The 21282-nt window shown below is 31.1% G+C and overlaps 1 protein-coding gene across 1 annotated transcript; it reads right to left on the bottom strand.

The window, feature by feature from the left end:
- Positions 1-4499: 4499 nt before the first annotated feature.
- LOC148281650 (TBC domain-containing protein kinase-like protein) lies at positions 4500-17454 on the bottom strand. Its single transcript, XM_088226390.1, has 13 exons — positions 17062-17454; positions 16310-16559; positions 14639-14855; positions 13556-13818; positions 12168-12414; positions 11647-11808; positions 11093-11270; positions 10797-11003; positions 10425-10612; positions 9763-9846; positions 8547-8671; positions 4980-5151; positions 4500-4858 (listed from the first exon to the last, which is right to left on the bottom strand). Exons 1-13 carry the CDS (start codon positions 17261-17263, stop codon positions 4739-4741), a joined length of 2415 nt encoding a protein of 804 aa, XP_088082516.1. The 5' UTR covers positions 17264-17454; the 3' UTR covers positions 4500-4738.
- Between the last annotated feature and the right edge of the window lie 3828 nt (positions 17455-21282).

Here is a 21282-nt window from a genome sequence, read left to right as displayed (position 1 = left end):
CGTTGGCAATCACTCTGGCAAAAGTCTCCCTGTCCTGTGCTGCCCAGAAAATCTGCTCCACAGTCCTGAAGCCAGTCCAGTCTCGTATATTTCGCAGCTAGGACATCTGTTTTCTCCCAGCCCCTCTGTGACCCTCAATCTTGCCTTTCAAAATTAAATGAAGCAAGTGGTACTTTTCTCCACACATTATATGGCTCAGATATGAAATTTTATGGTGGTTAAGAGTTCTCTGTTCGTTCTAGCTCGACTTAAGACTTCTGAGCTCGTTATCAGGTCTGTCCAAGATATCTTAAGCATTCTGCGATGCGACCACATCTCAAGGTCATCACTCTTTAAATTATTGCATTTAAGGATAACTTAAAAATATATTTTATTAAATTGAGTTTTTCTTCTGACGTTTTACTTATAATAGCTTTTTAATGCAACTAAAAAAAAAAAGCTCCCACCAATCTGACGACGAAATCAGGTCACTGGTGAAAATTTAAAGTTAGTTGTTATCGAAAACTCACAACATATTATAACCGCCTATTTGCCTTCCACCCAAGACGCCAGTCCCTTTTTAACCGCTGTCAAATCTGGTACTAAAATTGCCACTATAAATATTGCTCATCCGATCATACCAGTGTAGCATCTTGAAGCTCGCTGCTAAAGGTCTTTCGAGTTACCTGTATCGGCGCCGCATCCTTAATGTCAAATGTCAGGATCTAACTAAAGAAAGTGCAACAGGATGGAGAAAAAAGACTGGAATGGGTGAGTGGCTATCTCATTTCAGTCCGTCTTAGGGTAGATTAGGTGAGCAGAGTTTATAAACGACAACTGATACTGCATTTTGCAAATACAGTTCACTTCTTGCAAGTAAAAAGGCCCGCATCTGCTGGAAAAAAATGTTTTCCTAAGTTTTAAAACTAAATTAAGCATTTTTATTACAATAATTCAACATATGTATTAAAAAAAAAACTTAGTTGGCTTATTTGACCAGAGCCTGTATTACAATGGAAAGTTAACATTTATCTTTTTTGCTATGTTTTTTTTTACTACATTTTTTACTATGTTTTTACTACATTTTTACTATGTTTTTACTACAATTTTACTATGTTTTTACTACAATTTTACTATGTTTTTACTACATTTTTTACCATGTTTTTACTTCATTTTTTACTTTGTTTTTCATTTTGTCCTGTATCTTTATAACTGTTTCTATAAATTGATTACTGTTTTTTTATATTTTTTAACTGTTTTAGAACGGGGTAAATAACCCTAGTTAGACAGTCAAAGCAACTTTACGTAAATTATAATTTTGTGTATGTAATATAATGATAATAATAATAATAAAATAAAAATAATAATAATCTTCAATTTTATCTACGAAGTAAAATTAGCAATTCTGCATGAAAAATAGAATATACATACAATTTTCTTTTCTAATCATGTTCAATTACAGGTTACCGACGAAGGTACTTTAAATTTTTTTACAAATATACACAGTTTCGAACATAAATATCTATTTAACTTTATACCGTCTCGATATGTACTGATAAAGATAGCGTTTGTAATTGCGGCCCAGGGACCTCAGGCTTGGTAACCAAACGTGTTAACCAATATACAGGAAGGTTTCCTTTAGTGATTATGATTTTTTTATTTACGGGATGAAAATAAAACCATTTAGGTGGGTAATAAATAAATTTATATTTTAAAAATTTACTTCAAATAAAATCTTTTCATGTCAAAATCAAATACATATTTTTAATAAAACATATTTTTTTGTAATCATTTGTATTTAGTGTTACAAAAACAAATATTTTTTTACAATAAGTATAAATTAGTGTCTAAAATTAATCTCCAAGCTTCTCTGTTCAGCTCCTGTGCGTCCTTCAGCATCAGGACTAGAGAATCTGATGCCATATAATGTCAGACAATAATAATAATAAATTTATATGTTCTGACTCAACACATATTTTTTTAGCATATACTAAAATGAATGTTTTAAAACTTATACATCTACATTCATTTTACAAATACAATACATAATTTACAATATTTGAGTTTGTCCAGATGTTTGTAGACAAAAGACTGGATTTCACCCCCTAGGGTAATGTGGCCACTTAAACCAGCCAATGATAGGTCATAAGCCCTGTAAATGCCTAGACTTCAATATTCCCTTTTAAAGGTATTCTCCATCCCTGTTGTAATTTGTAAATACATCGTTTGTTTAAATAAATTGCTAAAATTGCTTAAAAATTCAAAGGATTCCGTAAATACAGTTTTGAATACAAGTTATTTACTTTTAAATAATTTTAAAGTCCTTCAATTCTTATGATTAACATATATTTTAGAAAAGATAATGTATAAAATATTGAACATATTGCTCTTCCGATAAAATATAGTCAAAATTAAAAAAACGCAATTTTTTTAGGAGAGCCTAAAAACTAAAATAACATATTTTAAAACCATTGTGTTTCATTGAGTTTTTTGTTATTATTTTAACCCTGTAAAACAATGACGATAAGTCATATACACATTTAAGTTTGTCCTAAAAAATGCTGTTAAACTTTTAATACAAATCTTAGTCAGTTAATGGTAAGTTAACTGGAAATCTTCCACAACTCTCTTATGATTGGTTGATTCATATGAACTAGTGATTTCGTTCAAAGTACATAGTTAATTTTTATTAAAATATTTTTTTGTACATTTTCAAGAAACCTTCTAGGCTTTAATTCTTACCGTGTATAAGAAAACATTATTTGTATCCAATTTTCTATTGGGCTGAAGTTCCTCATTTGTACATACAAACATTTTTTTTACATAAAAGGTGCCAATTGAATTGTTTATTGCATTTGTTAAGATTTTGAAATCATTAAAACATTTAGATTTCAAACGATTTAGTTTAGTTCAAAGACTAAATTAGTTCAAAACATTGTAGAATCTAAAACAGAAGAAAGGTTTAAATTTTTTATAGAAAGATTTTACATATTAATTAAAGGTTAATAATATCACAAATGTTGTTTTAGTTTTCATACATTAAAAAAACTATTTCCTAAATGAAAAAAATATCCTAATGTTTCTTTATTGCTGTGTATGATTATGAAAAAACTATCTTAAGATAGATATGCAAAAATATGTACATAAAACCCGAGTCTGCAAAAAAGCATAATGAAAAACACTCCATGTACAACAAATTTTCATCGAAAACAATTTCATGGAAACGCATAATGAAATAAATGAAGTCATGGTTTGGAATAAAGAAAAATACTATATTAGAACAAAACAATGAAAATTGCAATGCAATGATGAATTTTTTTTATATGGAAAAAGTGTATTATCAGCAGTTGGTTAATGGAATTTAGAATTGACATGCAAAACAAACACAAGTGAAATAAATAATAAGATCTACAAATTTGACGTTTGAGCATAACAAGTCAAAACCTTGAGAAAAAAATAACAATTAAACCATTAGCACAATAAAGATCTTAAAAACTTACAATAACAATTAACGTTGTGTTTAAAAAGTTTACAGTATTATATTCCGTCATGTTTTTGACATACAATCAACTTTCCTTTATTAACAGGACCATTCGCATATTTTATTTGAAAAAGCATTCATTTATAAACCTTGCAAATTTGTATACCAAAAATTGCTCATGTTAATTCAACAATAGAGATATTTATCAATATTGAAATGATTTCTAACATCTTTTGAATTTAAGAGAATAATTTAAAAATACATAATGCATATATATTATTTTATGTGCTTTTATTGTTATAATTAAATAATTTTTATTGAATAATATTTATAACCACATTAATCAAATTTGATGAAACTTTCCTGAAATAATAATAAATATACTATGTTTAAATAATAATTATGGAGTTACTGCTTGCAAGACACAAGATCCTGACTCTTTTTTAGCATGTATTGATTATTTATTTATTCATAGCTTTGTAGTATTTAATGCATTGAAAAAATGCTTTCTTTCCATAGTAAAGTTACAATACTTAAATTCCAATTTTAAACAAAACAAACAAACCACCATGCCATTTCATAGAATGTCATATCACTCTGTCTTTGCATACATACCTCATTTCCTCTGCATTCATAGATCTTCCCATGCACGCACGCCGATAATTCGTACTTTTGACATGTCCATCTTCAAGTATTTGTTAGATTTGGTTGTGACATTTTCTCGGTTTTCTTCATTTTACGCATCTAACCGCATCATAAATCCTTTTAGCTGTTATTTCGCTGTCCGTTGCTCTACATGGCCAAAGCAACACAGTACTCCTTTCTTGATTTGGTCAAAAATGCTTTTAGCCTCACATAATTCACGAATCTCGACATATGTAGATCTATCATACATAGGTTTAACACAAATTCGCGAAAGATCGCATTTTGACAGCATTCAGCCAATAAATCCATTTTAATATTTACTTATTTCATTTTTACATACATATTTTTTTCTATACAAACACCTCACTAGGCATAACCCGTGTCGAGGCATTAGTTTATTTTTTTTTTATTTTATGTTCTGGTAAAAATACATTGAATACTTTGGTATCTTTACTCTAATAAACAAATATTTAAACAAAATTTAAACAAATAATCATCATATATACAATTAATTTATACAACTATCCGTTGCAGTTTTTATGTTTTAAGTTTTTAATTTAGGAGAAATTGATGAACATTGATAGGTAACATGAAATTTGATTATATTGCACACAATACCTTATAAAAAATTATTTAGAAAACTGGTATATTATAGGTTTGCAAAACAGGAGGAGAAACAGAATGGAGAGTACCAATCCCTCCGTGGAGTATACACACCCTGGCAACATCACAACGAACAAGAAACCCACTGAACTGAAAAGAAAAAAGATAATTATCAAGATACTTGTAAAATGCCTTTATTATAATTTTATTAAATCTATGAAACTTGACAATTATATAATTTATCTTATATAAATAAAATAGGTTTATTCACCAACTCCGCAGTTTCTGTTTCACTCGAGACAATCACAATGGTATGACTTTCTTTCTCTGCAGATTTGATATCTTTTTCCATTTGTGGGCCGAGGGAAGATAAATTGTGATTTCCCAACTGAACAGTGTTATATGGAATGTTCAGACTACCTTCAATATTCATCCTCGAGAACCTGCAAAAAAATCAACCAAACATTTGAATACTGACAAAAATTTTAATTATAATTTAAACAATAAAATGTACAAGTATAAAAATAGGAAATCAGGAGGGTTTCTTAATTTCCGCAATCGGGATAGTGTCTACATAAAATTATAAATTCTTATTTATTTATTGATTAAAGTTTAAATAGATACATGTTAAATTTGTTGTAACAGAGAGGGAAAACACTTTTGAGAATGGAATATGGAAGTCTGTCTATGTTTGAACATCCAGAATGGTGAATGTTACACAGTGTGAGAAGTGGCCACTTAAACCAGCCAACGACAGGTCATAAGCCCTGTAAATGCCTAGACTTCCATATTACCTACTCAAAAGTATTTTCCCTCTCTGTTGCAACAAATTTAAATATGAACAACTCCCCAAGGAGGAAATCCAGCCAGTCTGAAAGCATTTGGACATTCACATATTAAAACATTGTTGAGATAAATGTTAAACTAAACCAATGTTTTAGTTAAACAGCAGTGTAGAAATTTTAGGATTATTAAATGAGGGTTAGGAGAATTACTTGCAAACCTGGCAAAATCCCAAATCATAAAAAAACTGAGATTTAAACTTATTAAGATTACAATTATAGTTTACACTAATTAAAACAAAGTCAGTTCAAATATGGCTTTATTCGTGACAATTTCGACTATCAAATTTTTGGGTTTGCAAACTTTTGTTTCTTGACATAATCATGGTTACATATAAAATATTAACTGGTTATAATAAAAAAAATAAATTTAAAAAAACTTGAAGCTATTATTGCATCAGTTTTATGTGTATTGCTTAAAATAAAGAAATATGGATTTTGCAGGGTTTGCAAATAGTACCCTCAAATATGCGTATATAATTTAATTAAAATAATACTTCAAATTGTGGAATCAAATAAATCCACAAATATGTAATAATACTTAAGCAATACAAATTCTGGTACAGAATACTGCAGTGCTAGTTTATTAATATTTAGAATTTATACAAATCATTTCGACGGCAGCTATGTAAATTTATATTGTTTGTTGAAAATTTCAGCCAGATTAAGTAGTTAAAAATGTTAATATGTATATGGTTTGCAGTGTTTATAATATCTGAAAAACTACAAATATACTTCAATGTTTCATTGTCTCTGAAGAGTAAAACTGACGATCACCTTACCTCCCTGAAACAGATTATCAAAATTTGCTGCATTAGCTTTGAAAATGCAGTATCTTACAGTATATTATATTATATTTCTTCCACATTTTTCCTATCTTCCTGAGAGCACGTATTGACATATCGATAGACGACTTTGTAATACGTATAGATGGACGGAAAGTTAACCATACCGTCTCAGGAATTATCAAATGTCATATTAAAATCATGTTCAAGTCAGCACTTTTTAATTTGATTGCATTTAATTTGAAATTTAAATTGTTTTAAAGTGGCTGCTTTTTACTACAGAAGCCTGTTAAAATACGAAAGAGAAATACTTTAATTTTAGTTTAGGATTGAACACGGAGTAAAGTTTTAGCAACACTTATTGGTTGAATTCGATCATGTGATGTCTGAGATGACGTAATGAAAACACATATCGACATTGACATGTCTGTAGATCAAAATTTGCCATACCAAGAAAGGAGACATAGTAGTAAAGTTAGGTATATAACAACGTCTCAATATGTACCGATGTAGATAGCGTTCATAATTGCAGCCTAGGTGCATATAATGGCTTGATGATGAAATTTATGAAAATTATAAATTAAATTAGCTTTCCAGAAAAACTTATGTATTTAATAAATTATAGTTCACAGAGCTGCCTTTGAAATAAATAAATTATTCATGCACATTACAAACATTACTTAGATAAAATTATTACTATTATTAAAGGGTCATGAAAGTAAAAATCTTTATATTTAGTAATTAAAATAAATGTTCTGCGTGTGTAAATTGATTTTATACAAAATAAACAGTTAATCACCCATAAATTAATTGCATGGATTTTGCTGATAGGCTCTTAAACATTTTTTTAGTTCATGTGGTGTTATTGCAGACTGGTTGTAGTGAGTCATTAGTTTTTGTACACTAGTAAATACTTGGAATACTCGAAACAGACAGCCAAAATAGGAACAGGCGAGGCCATCTTGTTTTTCCACTGTCAAATTAATTTTAATTGTATTATATTTACAGTATTTTAATTCATTATTAAAAAAAAAAACTACAAATTTAATACTTCAGTATAATAGTTTATTGGGTAGGTTAGGAATTAAAAAAAAACTGGTAATGAAAAATGGGTGGCAGTTTCAACTGCGTCAGAAAGTTTTGTTTAAAGTATAAATTTAAATATTGTATGTATTTTACTAACTTTAAATGTGCCATAGAATTAAGAATAGTCCAGAAACCGCATACGCACATCAAACAGAAGGCAACTAAACTACTCATAAATGAATAGGTTTACGTTTTGACCTATTAGTTTCTTTGTAGACGTCGCTCAGTACGCAACTCCTGATTTGAATTCAATTATGCCGTGTTGTGTCCTTTTAAAGTGTAGAAATACTGCTAGGATGTTAAAGAAACAGGATGGTATCACATTTCATGTGTAATTAGCAAACGAATGTTTAAGTAGCAAATGCATTATTTAAAAATTGAATTATTTTTAGATTTTAGATTGTCGAAGAAACAAAATGAAAATTTGGTTAGTGTTGCCAGGGTAGTAATTTTTTTTACCCTAATTTGCTCATCTAATGAACGAACTAATGAAAATTAGACCTCGGATTAAACAACGCCGTGGGGGACATTTGAATGACATTATCTTTAAAACATCAAATATTATTTAACATGATATAAAAATATCCGTTTTATGTAAAATAAAATTTGTTTTACATTTTAAGTTGAAAGTTCATTAATTCAATTACTCTTATTAAATGACCCTTTACTTATCTACTCTGTTGTGTCAATCAATGTTTTCGCGTGCACAATAAAGTTTTAGAGAAATTAACTGATTGCTTTTTTTTACCTTATATTTGTGCTATGATTTTTTGATTTTTTTTTCCCATCAAGCAACATTACGCGTCGACATCACGAATGCGCGCGGCGAAAGTAGGGCGTAGTGGGGGGATTATTGGACACAGTTTTCAAATATGATTCTACTCTCCTTCTGGACTATTCTTAATTCTATGGCTATTAAGCTGTTTTAAAAAAATCTGATCTAATTTTACTTAAACCAACCACAAAAAATGTACAAACAATCTACAGAACTTATGATTTTGTTGAAATTTAGCTAAACATGATTTTTTAGCTAATAGAACTCATTTATCATAGACATTATGTTTTTGATTTACATTTTACCAGTAGCTGTTTCAATAAAAAAATGTTGTGTGTTATTGTACTTACTGTAAATGTGGACGAATATCCAACACACATACAATTTTATTTTCAATGAGTTTTAAAAAGTCATTACAGCTTATTCTGGGGCACATTTCTTTCTGAAGAGTCAAAGCATCAACATCTACAGAATCCTAAAAACAAAATATTTGGTTAATAAGTTATTAAAATTACTGCACATTTATAGTGGTTCAATCGAATAAATAAGTAAGGGTGTACCAATGAGAGGTGCACGAATTGTCTTTTTCAAAAAAACTCAAATAGTTTTGAAATTTAGTTCAAAAAGTTTATTGTCATAAATAAAAATAATAGACAAGGAAATTATGTATGGAACGCAATATCGCTTAAATGCCCCCTCGGCTTCTCTGGCATGCCACAATCCTTTTGTTGAAATTTTCTATGACATTTAATATTTTTTACTATTCACTGTAATACTTGAGCAGCTTCATTAAAAAAATATATGATCCGGTGACTCTGCCATCCTAAAAACCGCCAAAGACGACTTTTGTGAATGCACAAGTTTATCGACAATCTTGTGGATTTTCAGCTGCCCAAATACGGCAGTTCTGCATATTAACAAATTAATTGAGGCAAAAATGTGCCTCATTGCTGAAGATGATTTACTTTAAAAAATTAGCATTAACTTCGAGTTCTTCCAGCATCCTCTGTATAGCGCTCCGATATTAGTTTCCTATGTCTTTAGATGTCATTTGTCAAATAGGACATTTTAAATTTTGACAGACAAAAAATGGCACACAATGAGGAACTTCAGTGCTACTGGAAATCGGATACAAACAAAAATTAGAGCATTTAATTGTAGAGAGAAGTTTCTCAAAAATGCATGAAAAAGGTTTTTAAAATAATGAACATTAAAACGTCATAGGTTTTTGTGAACAATAATCAATCTATGTGAACAAGAATCGATAGATTTACGATTTCCGGGTAGCCATTATTCTCAACGTTTAGTGTATTTTGACAGCTATGGGGTTCTACTTTTAAATGGCAGCACAACTCGCCGACTACAAAATGATTACAAAAAATATATAACAGAAAAAAATTATAGTGATGATGATACGATTGAAAAAAATTGGCTTGGTTTGATAATTTATTGACAAAAAAAAAAAACTACTAAATTTCCTAGCTCAAATCGTACACTTCCTACTGTGACACCCTATAGTTGTATACAACAAGAAAATACATCAATATTCAAAAACAAACAGCTTACCATTGGATCTGAAACATTTTCATCTGATGAAAATTTTCTGTAAGATATACTTTTTGGGGAAGACTTGCACATAGCGAGGGCTTTCTATAACATAAAATAACAAAAATTAGATATTTTTTTGTTAAAAAAAGCTGCTATAAATATTGAGTCTAAAAAAAACTGTGGTCAATAGTTTAAAAAAAACAAAGTTATTTTTAAAAAGCAATTATTTAAGAAACGTAACAATATAAATAAAAAAATGACTTAATTGTTAGCTAAGTCTTCAAAGTTGAATGGGTTTAATAAGACAACATAAGAAAGGCTCTACAAGAAAATGTGATAATTATTGCACACCTTTCACCCGCAAGCAAAGTAATGCTTTACATAGTCAAGAATCGTCTAGATCATTTTAGTGACTTACAGATTCCATCTGAACAAGCGGGATTCGTAAAGGGTAAAAAGGGAGACGCTTTGTTAATGTAATGGCTGACCAATGATCAAGACTCTCAGAACTAAGGAACGACAGAGAAGAGAATAAGAACACCTGCATAATGTAGGTGGTTGAATAGCAATGAGGAAGTTCAGTGCTACAGGAAATTGGGTATAAAAATGTTTTCTTACATGCGGTAAAAATTAAAGCATTTAATTGTACAGCGATTTAATTATACGTAAGTTTAACTCACTTGAATGCAGTGTTCAATATCAACCTCGGGTAGGTCAGAAAATAGAAGAATACATTCATTAAACCCGGAAGCCAATAATGTGTCTCTAAGTTGTCTTAAAATGGCAACTCCCATGTAAAGAGCTAGTGATCCATCCATAACCAGCAACGCATCCCACAAGTGTAAAATTTTATGAAGTGGGAAAACATCTAAAGAAAAAAAAACAGAAAATGATTCTGTGACAAAAAATACAATATTATATTGGTAAAATGATAAGCATACAAAATTTATCGACAAGACAAATGGAAAATTCAATACAAAAGCCAAAAATATTAATTACGCTGTCAATCATCAATAAATTTTGTTTACTTTGTGTAGTACAGAAAAACTTACGCGAAAACATGGTGAGGAACCATGGTATGGCAAAAAGTTCTGGCATGAAATGTATTTGATGCAAATGGCTGGATAATTTTGGTTCATGAAAAGCACAGAGTTGCCAAAACTTCACCAAATATTCTTTGATCACAGAACTGTTATCCTTCAAAAAGAATTTGTTCAAATACCGAGGGACAAACGCTGATAAACAGGCAAATGCTCGAGCTAAAATTTTTTGTTTATAAATAATATTAGTTTAATTAAAGTATTGTCAATGAATGAATTTAAGCTAACTTCATAATTAAAATTCATACCTTCATCGTTAAAATTAAGATAAAGAAACGGCGCCGTTAGAGAATCAAGTCCTTGCCAGTACACGTATTGAGGATTGCTTAGTAACCACGCTTTTAGAATTCTACGAAGACCATTGTGACCAGCATTACCACAGAGCAACCAACAATACTGGTGACAGCGTGGAATGTCCACTTCAATCTAAAATTTATTATAATACGATCAATAATACAATATCTAGAATGTGTGAATAATATAAATAAACTAAGAATATAAATATTAATATATTTATTATAAGAATATAAACTTCTTATTTTTGGTAACATCTGTTAGAAAACCTATATTTAAATTAACATGATATAAATAAAGATTTATATTTTCTTTACAGAAATATAAGATACCCCTCCCATTAACAAATAAAATACTTTATATGACAACATATTTGTAATTATATTTTAGCACATTTATTTTGACAAACTTTGCCCCTTTATCTTACATTCTTCCAAATGACTGGATTGAGTAGAATTCAAAATATTTTCTCTAACTAATGATCATTATTTTATGAACTTTACAAAACCTGTCGATCAGTGGGAGTTGGAGTTTCTTTATCTATCATAATATACTGTTCTTCAATATCTCCTTTGACATCAAGAAGTGCCGCCCAAACCTTACCCCTCACTAAGGGAGGTATGTCTATGGCAGCTTCCCTTTTTATTATGGGGGCTGTGAATGGGTAACCCTGTAAAAAAAGATCTTTCATAAATGAATAATAACAAAAACTCAATTCATTTTAATTTAAGAAGTCAGCACATTTAGAAGTTTGACATTAATAAGTTTTTTTTAAAAATTAAAATTATGTGTAAATTAGAAAGTTATAAAATTCTAAATATATTATGTTTATTTAGATTTAGATCAAAACAATACTTAGTCATTACATAAAGGAAAGAAACATTTTCATAGAAAAATCTGGCAAGGTGTTTAAAGTCCCTGCTAAAACTTATTTTATGATAAGGTCACGATAGTGTTAACATCTTTCATATTTTAAAAGTATGTATTTAAATAAGAAATATATAGTTATGATAATTCATTTAGCCTAACCTTTAAAAGTCTCTCAAATAAAATTAATCTATGAAACTGGTATTCGGTGTCCCTTTCTTTAATAACTCTTGGCAATCGAGAAGTGTCACTGGGCTCTTTTGGAGGAACATCAACGAGAGGCAGAAATTCTACTGGGGGAACATGGGCCAGCCTATTTAGCAACAGATCCATCCCCGATATAGAGACTCGGCGATCCATCAGGGCAGTACTTTGTCCACCGAGGGAGCAACCATCAAGAAGAACAGCACTAGAAAAATAATAATTTGAGTAAATTTAAGCATATTATAATATAAACTCGTATAATTTTTTCATATTGAACTATTTTCTTCAATAGATTCTATCATATATTTGGTCCTGAGATTGATCACTGACAACAAAAAAAAGAAATGTATGCTGAAAAAGATACTGGGTAAGTATAAACTAAGGTCATCGTCATCAGTGGCGCTACAGCCCATTGTGGGCCCTGGCCTCCTCCAGAATCTGTCTCCATGTCTCCCTGCACCCTGCGGCTCTTCTCAGTTCGTCAAGCCAATTGCTTTCATGTCACTTCTTACATTTTCCAAACATCTTCATTTTGGTCTGCCTCTGCTTCGTCTGACTTTCGGAGTGGTATGAAGAATTTTTTCGGGGGTACGATTATCATTCATTCTGTGCACATGGCCCAACTATTGTAATCTTCTTATTTTTATAAATTGTGCAATGTTGGGTTTGCCATATAGTGCCCCTAATTTAAAGTTTTGTCGACAGCACCAAATATCTTTCTTAATATTTTTGTTTCAAATACTAATACCATGTTTTCATCTCTTTCAGTCGCAACCTAGCATTCGGCACCATATGCAATGACCAGTCTGAGGAGAGTTTTGTAAATAACGGTCATAGTTTTTCTAAAGAGCAATTCAGATTCCAGATGTTTAAACAAGCCATAATAACATATGTTTGTTGCTGATAGCCGTGCTCTAATATCGTTCCTATAATTGTTATCATTAGTATTTTCAGTGCCTATTATTCAAAGGAGTTGACATTGTCTATGTGGTGTGACCAAGTGTCAATTGCCTGCTGCACATAATTTATTTGTGATTTTCTTGCTAACATATCTTAGATGTATTTATTTTAAGACCCATGTCACTTGCAGCCATGTCTAGCTATAAACAAAGATAGGCATTTGCCAATATGGGATGCACGCCACTGAAAAATAGTGATAGCTTCCATATATTTTTTCCTTTAATATAATGAAATCTGTTATTTGCATAAAACTGATTCAACATTAGCAAGATGTACAAGTACACACAGTTTTCGCTGGCTGCACACAATATAGGGGACAGTCAACAAATTCATAGTATGTCAATTAATTATAAGTAAGACTCTAGAATTGCATTTCTAATACATACATAGGCATTGATAAAATAGGAGGGCTGCATTTAATCAATCCTTGTTTCTTCAATTCAACTTGTATATCTCCACCCGCCAGTTGCCACCAGTGATATAAGAGTGGCATGCTACATCCCAGCAGACCAATCTCCTTCTTCTTATCACAAATATCCTGGCAATTCGCAAATAATTTGTGCTCCAAAACTTCTAGTGTAGAAGGCCTCAGAGATGGTGATATTTGAAGACATAATTCTATGAGGTTGCGGACATCTTCTGGAAGCTCCTAAAAAATACACAAGTAGGTATGTAAAGATTGAAAAAAAAGACAACATTTAGGTCATCTCAATCATCAAAAAGTCTCGGTTAATTACATAGACGAAAATCACATACATTTAAATCACAACAGGTTCTTGGATCTGTTTTTATAATAACTCAAAACATTTCCAAATAAAGAGCATTTTAGTATACATATTATGTAAATACATTTAGATTAACTCTCCCTTTCCGGTGATGTGTGGCTAGTACACGTTGCATCTAATAACTTTAATATCTCGATACATAAATATAATAAATTTTGGGTTAAGGTTTTCAGTACTTCTCCGTTATACATGTATATTTTGGTTAAAAAATTATTTATTTAAAAATCATTAATAATTGTTGGTTAAAAACAGAAAAAGCATTTCATTAAAAATTCCGGGATAAATCACCAATACTATTGCGGAGTACAAAGTAAAAGAGAACCGAATATATCATTGTCTCACACTCTTTACGTCTCACTTTCGATACTACAGGTATATTCAGGAGCGAGAGACAATTTCACGCGTCACACGAGCAAAATTTCCAGTACTTCTGCCCGCTTACCAGTTAGTAGCTTTCAGAGTTTCATTAGGGGCGGTTCTTTCGCCTCCGCTGCGAACATGAGCTAATAGTTTTTTCATGTTTTTAGCAATTAAATTTAAAATATGATATTATTACCTTTGACTTTAACTTTAAATAATGAAGAAATTGCCTATGAATATTCCATTTTTCCAATTTAAAATCTGTCATTTTTCGGAAGTATAATGACTACACAACAAAACAAAGTAAGGATTAAGTTCAATTACTTGATAAAGATCAAAAAAGTCATGTTCTCTGGCAATTCGTTGGGCAGGATTAGGTGTCTGTAACAGCGTAAGTATTCTCCTCAGTACTGGTCCTGATTTCAAGCCGGTCCACAAGGGTCCTAAGAACAGTTCTAGCATAACTATACCAAGATTCCATATATCACTTGCATGCCAACCTCCACCCAGTATGGCTTCCGGGCTGAGGAACCTAGGCTGCCTGAAAAACGAATATTAAGATAAGTATAAAGATTAAGAAAATTGATCCTAACAAAATTTAAGTGAATCATAGACTTGGAAAACAAGGACGAAAGTAGCCTGAATGTTTTTGAAATATTTTTCAGGAAAATATATTGCTCTACCTACATATCGTCATGATTGTAGAACAATGACGAATGTACGAAAAATGCGACATTGACATCCTTTTATATTTGATCTTGAAAACGGCTTGAATTGTTTTTTTTATTGTTTTTTTTTGCACCACAACAGGCCAGGAGGCCCCATTACAGTCGTGAATTATATCACAGAACACCCAGGCTTGAGAAAAATCACATTGATTTTTTTTGTGTTCTCATCGGGAATTGAACCCGAAACCTTCCGTGCGTGAGTCAAGCGTCTTGACCACAACACCACGAAGGCCGCCTGAATTGAATTGAATAAAGGCTTTATATTCTAGGTTTGAAACAAATCTATCTAACCTAAGTTTAAATGATAAACTTTTGTACTTATCAAGTTGTGACATCAGTGTCAATTTTGTTTAAACCGCTCTCATGTAAAGCTGAAGAAAATCACATGCGTCATTGTTCTACAATCATAAAGATATGTACAATAGGTGTAAAAATGACGCGCTTCATGCAAAATACAAACATGCATTGCACTAAGAGTGTTAAGAATATATTTTAGAAAGGAGTAATATCGTGGGGCAATTACTTCAACTAGGTAACTTAGAAATCAGTTCTTTTGATCTCACCACTAAAAGCACATCTTTGTATCTTCCTCCATGAATGCTGCAGGTAGACAAGTCATCATTATTTATATGTAGCATTCATAGGGGAGGATACAAAGATGTGCTGTGGTTAACTCAAAAATGCTGATTTTGAAGTAACAGTTGTAGTAATTAATACATTCTTATTGTTAAAAGTCAGTAATTTGAATAGATCCTGTCCTGACATGATCAGCCTCTAGATAATAATGGGCTCGAATCAAGCTCGATAATAGCTTTAAATACTTGTGATTTCACATAACTGAGGATGGAAGCATGCTCAAAGAGCTCGGAACTTGTCTAAGAATTGCAGGAGCAAGTTTTTACATGATGTGTGTTGTCTGGAACTCTAGTCTATACTCGGTCAAAACGAAATACCGATTATTCAACTCGTGTACAATGCTAGTACTCCTATATGAGTGCAAATCTTGGCACCTTACCGAAGCTCAAAATACCAAACTTCTGAGTTTTGAGAGAGTGCTGCGCATGCTTCTGTAGAACCTAAACCCGAGTTGCCTTTTCTTTACTTTACTTTTTGCTGGTGATGTCCACATGCTCCACTCAGGAGCGGATGTGGAAAAGAAGAGTTTGAACATACACTTAACCCGTTTGTGACTTGCTTACAAGTAATTACACTAAAATAAATTCAACACAATACAGAAATTCTTGAATAAAAATTTAATTATGCATACCCAATTGGAAAAGACACATCTTTTCCTTCCCCTGTCATATAATAAAGCCCAAAATTAAACAGCTTGACATTATTTGCGCTGTCTACCAGAATATTGTCCGGACTGAGATTCCTGTGTATATATCCTTTACTGTGTAAATTATGCAATCCATTTGCAATCTGTCTGCAAATGTGAATTTTTTCATCTATATTCTTTGAGGAACACTCCATCAGAGGTGTCCCTGTGTATTCAGACACCACTATTATACGCTCTGAAATAACAACATAATTTATTATTTTGTATACACTGCACCAATTCACTACCTAAAAAAAGTTTTATTATGGTACCTAAGCAGTTATTTGCAAAATATACATAGACATAAAGGTATGCTTGGGCTCTCAAAATATTACATATAGATGTACAGGTAGTTGTCGACTTAAAACTGCAGTGGGATCCGATAAACAGGTCATAAGTAGGTCTGGTGTAAGTTGGCTTATGGAATCCTACGGATTATTATTTTTGGAGATTATCTTTGATTGAGAAATCATCATTTTACTTTTTGTAGACATCTCGAAAGGGCTTAAAAATACTCGGACCACTATCGCCACGCTTAGTGCAGATGGTCAACTGTGCGCGGATTGTGGTCGGTTGAACAGTCGTAAGTCGACGACTACCTGTATTAAGTCAACCTTAAGACGTGGAATACAATTTTAAAAAGAAATCGAACAACTGTAGTTTTATACAGAGTAAATTAATTCATTATTGACGCCTACCATGTTTTCCTCTAATCACGTCTAGGTAAATACAAAGGTTTGGATGTTCTATAGTCTTGAGTTTCTGAGCTCTGCCAAGTATTGTGATCGAATTCGGTGTTAGAGGAAGTCCATTGCTTCCGCAAGATTCACTGGGATAAGTTTTAGCAAAGAAGGTGCAAGCGCCGAAGTTCGCGACACCGGGTTTGTTAACAGCCGGCATCTTTTATAAAATTGTATATTATGTCGTACAACTATAAGAAAATATACGTAAAAAATAAATAATCAAAGAATGTGAATGTTTCCTAAGCAAATCAACTAAATTGTGAATAATACATGCTGAAAACAATACGAAATATTGACAGCGAACCAACGAAGACAACTGACAGTTGACATTAATGAATGACGTTTGACAGTTATCAAACCAAGGCAGTGCTGCCATTCAATAAAATTTTATAATGCTGCCATTAGTATAAAAATCTTCAAGGTAAATACTTCACCTCATACTGAGTTAGCACAAACGATAAACGACACGGAGTGTTTGTATGTAGCGGAAATGAAATCATAATAGGTGTGAGATGGGATACGAAGGAACTTGATGAATGGAACGAAGGCAAGACATGCTAAGGGGTCTGAATATTTAAAAAAATGATACGACTTAAAAATTACAACTAAAATAATGCCAAACAAATAGGTAAAAAAATAATTTCAATTTAGTTTTTAGATATAGGTAGGTATAAAAGTACAAACTAGTTTAAAAGTAAATTTGCATTGAATCATAAACTAAGACTAGAAAAAAAAAATTATAACAACTCTCCAATTTTTGTAAATAAAATTTGCACTCTTTTCACTTTTATTTTAACTAGCTTACCCTTTTATTTCAACTTTTATAGGTCAACCATTTTATTATTTTAGAAGTTACATATTACCTTTATCGTCGATTTAATTTATTTTTGTCCAACATTCCATTTTTAACAAAATTGAACTTAGTGTACAAGAGTTCTGATTTTTTAAATATTTATTACATTAAAGTAATAAAAAAACATTTTAAACATTTTTAAGGGGTTTTTCAACGAATTTTGTCCAAAGTTGTAGTTATTATTTATGCCTATTTCATAAAAAAAAGCTTTAAAGTTCTATTTCTACAGATTTGTGTTTTGGACAAAAACGAACTGAAGCGACGATATGCATTTAGGATAAACTTTTTGCCTCAGATTTTTATTCATTGCAACATATTGGAATCAAACTTGTGATCTTCATTTGGTAGAGTGCTTTTATAAAAAAAAAATCACGAATACTTAATTTCATTTTGCATAAAACATAATTCCTACATAAGTAATATTAACATATACATAATATAAACCGGTCATGTCTGGCCAAATTAAAAATGTCGAAATAATCACACATTTTACACCGGCATTAGGTATGATTATTAACTCATCAATAACGTGTGAAGTTGACAAAATTATCATTTGAACACAATTAAATTCCGTCGCACTAACAAACACAATAAAAACTCACCTACATTTCAGATGCACAATATTCACCATTTCGAAATATAAATTAATGTCCAACGACTGTTGATAGAATAGGCTAACGGCACTTATGACAAATGTACCTACGTAATTATTTTGTACCTACATTCTATTTTTTAAAAGCTCATGTTCATCAATCGATTTATTTTTAGCTGTGTGAATATACTTTATCCTCTCCGGCGGCACAATATTGTTTTGTCGTTTCGCTACTACCATTTTACTTTCAGCTGGGTCGTTTAAAATAGGTCCCAGATAGCAATTTAAACTTGCCTCAAGCTTGTATCAAGTTGGAAGTATCAAAAGTTCAAGCTTGACCCAAATTTGAGATTGCAACTCTGTAAACTTGAGGCAAGTTTAAAGCAAACTTCCTAGTTATCATCCAACAAACTTGCATAATGTTTGTTTTTTTACAAAAAAAAAAAACAAACATCATGCAACTTTGGATTTATTTAGCAAAAAAAAAACAAAAAACAAAAAATAGAAAAAAAAAACAAAAACATAGAAAAAAAAAAAACAAAAAACCACAAGAAAAGACAAAAACAGGAAAAAAACGAAACAAAAAAACACAAACCAAAAAAAAACACGAAGCTTCTTAAAAATATAAATATAAAATAAAATATCTTGTTATTATTACTCAGTATATTTATTTTGAATAAATGATAAAAATTACTGCCTATTTTTGCCAAGAAAGTCAGATGATGTGATGACAAATAATTCATGTCAATTGACTGGAGATCAGAGTCCGCTGCATTCTTTTGTCTCTCAACTCTGAAACAAATAAATAAAACTGTTTTATGACTTACTAGCTTTTCGACTAGCGGGATTTCTCATGGTAAAAAGTATCCGATATTCAAATCAAAATTTGTTGCAACAAAGGGAAAACATTTTGGGAAGGAAATATGGAAGTCTAGGTATTTACTGGGCTTATGTACTGTCATTGGCTGGTTGAAGTGGCCACTTTACAAACTGTGTAACATTAAGCGTTCTGCCTATGCCATCTTCATTTCCTCAACTCTTTCATCTGTTAACTTTTGTGAAGTATAAGATCCTCCGGGGTTAAAGTATTGGTTTATTATACTTTTAAAGAGCTCTTGACAAGACGTTTATGTCGAGTGACAGTGCAACAAAAACTCATTTTTAATGTTTTTTCCTCAGTAGCATATCAATAGTGTATCCTTAAAACTGAGTATTAACACTTCGACAATATTAAAAGCTTTAAAATCGCCGTAAAAACGTCCAATGATAAATGCGTAATTTAAGAACCGCGCATTAAAAATGACTTGAAACATGAAACCCACGGACAAAAACGGTGAAATGTATCATTTTTCTATGACTTTGATAGTATTGCCAATCTGAATGTTGTTTGGAATTAACCACTTTTTTGGATATTTGTCATGCACTAATTCAATTCGGCGGCCTCCGTGGTGTAATGGTTAAGACATTTGGCTCACACATGGAAGGTTCTGGGTTCGATTCCTGGTGAGAACACAAAAATTAAATGTGATTTTCTTAAGAATGGGCGTACTGTGCTGTAATTCACCACTGTAATTGGGCCTCACGGCCTGTTGTGGTGCCAAAAAAAAATCAATATTGTAGAAAAGTTATGGGATTAAATATATCAGTTTAAATATAAAAAAATTAAAAAGAAATTTTCTCTATATTTTTATGTATATGGCAATATGTTGATCATCACTATATGACTTTCGGATTCTGAAATACCATTCTTGACATAACAAGATTCCAGCAAGTTTTGTCAAAACTTGTCTCTTCAAATTTGTCATAACAATATTCCAGCAACTTTTGATAAAAACTTGTCGCGTCAAATTTTCCTTTTCAACCTTCCATCAACCTTAAATCAAGTTTGTACCAAGTTTCACTGCTATCAGGGGTAGTTCATCTTTTCAGTTTCAAAACAAAAAATAGTATATTTTTGTTTTTTAGTATGCACTAAAAGTAGGTATGAATGTAGAAAGTATGTACGATGTAGGTACATGTCATATAGATATTACGTATCTCAAAGGTAAGTAGATATTCTCGTACATATAAAAGCATTTCAATTAGTCTTTGAATTATTTTCAGTCTTACATTTCAGCCATTAGATGCTATTTCAGGGACTGTGAAATATTTTGAATTTTTTATTTTTATATTTTGAACCTTGTAATTTTTTTTCGTATTATAAAATAAGCATTCGATCCGTTTTTTTCATTTTTAATATCTGAGGAGTTTAGAAATTAATATGTTATTATCCCTAAATACTTTATATATATTCGATTCCCGACATGGTTGGTATGAAATATTTATTTAAAAGGGTGTTTTCACACCAGAATATTTCATAGTCCCTGAACTGGTACCTGAAGCGTAAGACTGATCATCTTACCTTCATGTAACCAAAATGATCAAGATACGTTGCGATTGGTGTACCAATGCAGTGTCCTATGCATCATTAGGTGCGGAAAGGGAATGATGACGATATCTTAACATTAAAATTGAAAAATACAAACATGTTTTTTAGTAATAGTTTTTCGAGTTACGGACATTTAGATATATAAATGAGATACATCCTGGTTATTGTTTAAAGAAATACATATTTCGGGCCCGATTTTTATTTTATTTTAGCTAAATAATTCATACCTAGTACCATGTTTAAATGTTAGGTACTTAAATCTAATTTATTTATTCATTCAAAATTTCACCCGTTTACATATTC

The sequence above is a fragment of the Micrasema longulum genome, unplaced genomic scaffold (genome assembly GCF_059751315.1).
Source record: "Micrasema longulum isolate JH-2025_06_02 unplaced genomic scaffold, ASM5975131v1 h1tg000428l, whole genome shotgun sequence".
NCBI classification, from domain to species: Eukaryota; Metazoa; Arthropoda; class Insecta; order Trichoptera; family Brachycentridae; genus Micrasema; species Micrasema longulum.
This window is presented reverse-complemented; position numbering and strand designations above follow the sequence as displayed.